The 2,500-nt window shown below is 29.5% G+C and overlaps 1 protein-coding gene across 1 annotated transcript in view; it reads left to right on the top strand.

Annotated features, from left to right (window-relative positions):
- LOC112456038 overlaps positions 1 to 874 on the top strand; it is a 1,282-nt gene extending 408 nt beyond the window's left edge. Inside the window, exons 2-4 of the mRNA XM_025018312.1 lie at positions 1 to 158; positions 243 to 427; positions 610 to 874. The exon at positions 1 to 158 is cut by the window's left edge and continues 75 nt beyond it. Coding sequence (XP_024874080.1) covers positions 3 to 158; positions 243 to 427; positions 610 to 874 — 606 coding nt within the window. The 5' untranslated portion in view covers positions 1 to 2. The remainder of the gene's footprint in view (positions 159 to 242; positions 428 to 609) is intronic.
- The last annotated feature ends 1,626 nt before the right edge of the window (positions 875 to 2,500 follow it).

The following is a 2,500-nucleotide window of genomic DNA, read 5'->3' as shown; positions in this document are numbered from 1 at the left end:
ATATGGCAAATCACTTAGGTTGCTCAAAAAGTACCATTTATAAAAAGTTACGTGAATTAAATATGCTCATGCGTGCGCGTTTTTCACAAATATCAGATGATGAATTAAAAATAACTGTTGCACAAATTCATCAAGAACATCCCAGAGCTGGACATATAGTAATCTCTCTTTCTCTCTCTAAAAATTTTCAACATATTCTTACTAATATACTTAAAAATTGTAATAATAAAAATAAATTGCAGATGATGCAATCGTATTTAAAGGCAGCAGGAGTTTTTGTGCCCAGACATCGAACAAGAGAAACTTTGAACGCCATAGATCCAATTGGTGCTGCGAGTAGATGGAGCCAAGCAATAAGGAGAAGAACTTACAAAGTAGCAACTCCAAATTCATTATGGCATATAGACGCACATTTAAAACTGTCAAGGTACACTTTTTTTTCGTTTAATACGTTCTTTTCTATTACTTTATTATGCAAACTATTTCCTTTCTTTCTTATCTTTTTCACACAATTATTTATATTTAAACAATTTCGTACACTTTTACACGATTGTTTATAATTATATATAGATAATTATAGATATAATTAATTTATATTCAAATTTATAGATGGGGTTTTGTGATTCATGGTTGCATTGATGGATATTCCAGATTGATAATATATTTAGTATGCGAAACATCTATTCAAGCAGATCCTGTCGTCAATTTCTTTGTGAATGCAGTAAATAGTTATGGTCTTCCTTCACGAGTACGGTCAGATCACGGATACGAAAATCTGCTTGTGGCCGTTTTAATGAACACAATTCGCGGCATGCATAGAGGAAGCCACATAACTGGCAAATCGGTTCATAATCAAAGAATTGAACGATTATGAGTCGATGTCTTTAAAGAAGTATGTGATTCTATTTATACTGAATTGTATTCTTTAGAAGATCAAGGTTTATTAGATATTGAAAACAACACGCACAGATTTTGTGTACAATATATTTATAAAAATGTTATTAATAAAAAGCTATCATCATTCCAATCTGCATGGAATGTTCATGGTTTAAGAACGGAAAATAATAAGTCTCCACGGCAACTGTGGTTGAATGGAATATTGGAAAATTACAATATGACTTCTACAGCAGTGCGTGATATTTTCGATACCGATAATATGACGTTATATGAAAAACTTTCGGATTCCTTACAAGCTTTAGGAGTCGATCTTTCCGTTTCTGTTGTAAATAGCAACACGAGTATTCCTTTTTCGTCTTTTACCGCGACATTACAAATAAGTGAAGAACAAAAATTGCAGCTGGAGAATATTATTAGTTTGGAAGAAAAATGTAATAAAGAAAAATATATGCTATGTGTAAATTTATTAAGTTCTTAATACACTAATTAATATTATTTTATTAATATTAAGTTAATTAATAGTAACACTTTAAGTAATTATACATTTTACTATAATAAATTATCACGGTAAAATACGATGAGAGGTTAAATAAATAAAAATTTTTTTTTCTTACTTCGAAAATAAATTTATTTTTTTATATAAAATTATTCATTAATAATTAAGTACGTCTACTCTAATAAGTAAGTCTTGGTGATTTAACAAAAACTACATATTTAATCTGCTATTACAATAGGAACACTTGTTAGAACCATTGTAAACCTATTTACTTTTTAATATTGTAATGAAATAAAACTCACTGAACAAAAATCAAAATAGACTTTTTTGCATCTCAAAATTATGTGTGTATAACTTTTTACACTTTAGAATTATGCATGTACATGTATGAAGTAATTAATATTATAATGAAGTAATTAATATTATATTGTAGTATTCGAAATCTCTCTCACATATGCACACACATGCGCGTGCATATGTTTGTATACCGAGGAAGTCATGCAGTATGATTAATACATCGTATACTCCATAACTTCCTCGGAATTTAAACACATATTCAAGTCATTCTTCAAGTCATCGTAATTTGCATATGTTTTTGGTAACGTTATCGTATTAGTACATGTACTAAACATGGGTCTTTGACTTAATCCCACTGTGTCATTGAATTTTACATCAATATGCATTGGCATAAGGAAAGACCCAGTAATTAAGAATATTAAACCTTTCAATTTATCTTTGTCAAGACAGTGAATGTACATGGTAAAATAATGTAATATATCATTTTCTTCATTTGTTAGATGACAATCAGTTACCAAGCAATTAACGATTTTTGTAGCAGTAGGGGTCTGCATATCCAAGAGAACGTCAAAGTCGCAATAATTCCAGAAATCAGCATATTTTGCTGGTGATACACCTTCCCGAATTTTTAAAATCAGTTTTTTAGGTTTCTCTATAAAAATTTCTGTAGCTATAATTCTTAATTGTTCTGACAATGTCTCGGAACTTGGTCTCGCAAAAAATCGATTTGTTTGAAAAAAGTCCTGAACGGTCTCATTTTCCTTCTCAGTTAAAGACGTAAAATTTTTCAAAGCTTTTTTTAAAATTTTT

The sequence above is a fragment of the Temnothorax curvispinosus genome, unplaced genomic scaffold, assembly GCF_003070985.1.
Source record: "Temnothorax curvispinosus isolate PA1 unplaced genomic scaffold, ASM307098v1 QBEX01006618.1, whole genome shotgun sequence".
NCBI classification, from domain to species: domain Eukaryota; kingdom Metazoa; phylum Arthropoda; class Insecta; order Hymenoptera; family Formicidae; genus Temnothorax; species Temnothorax curvispinosus.
This window is presented reverse-complemented; position numbering and strand designations above follow the sequence as displayed.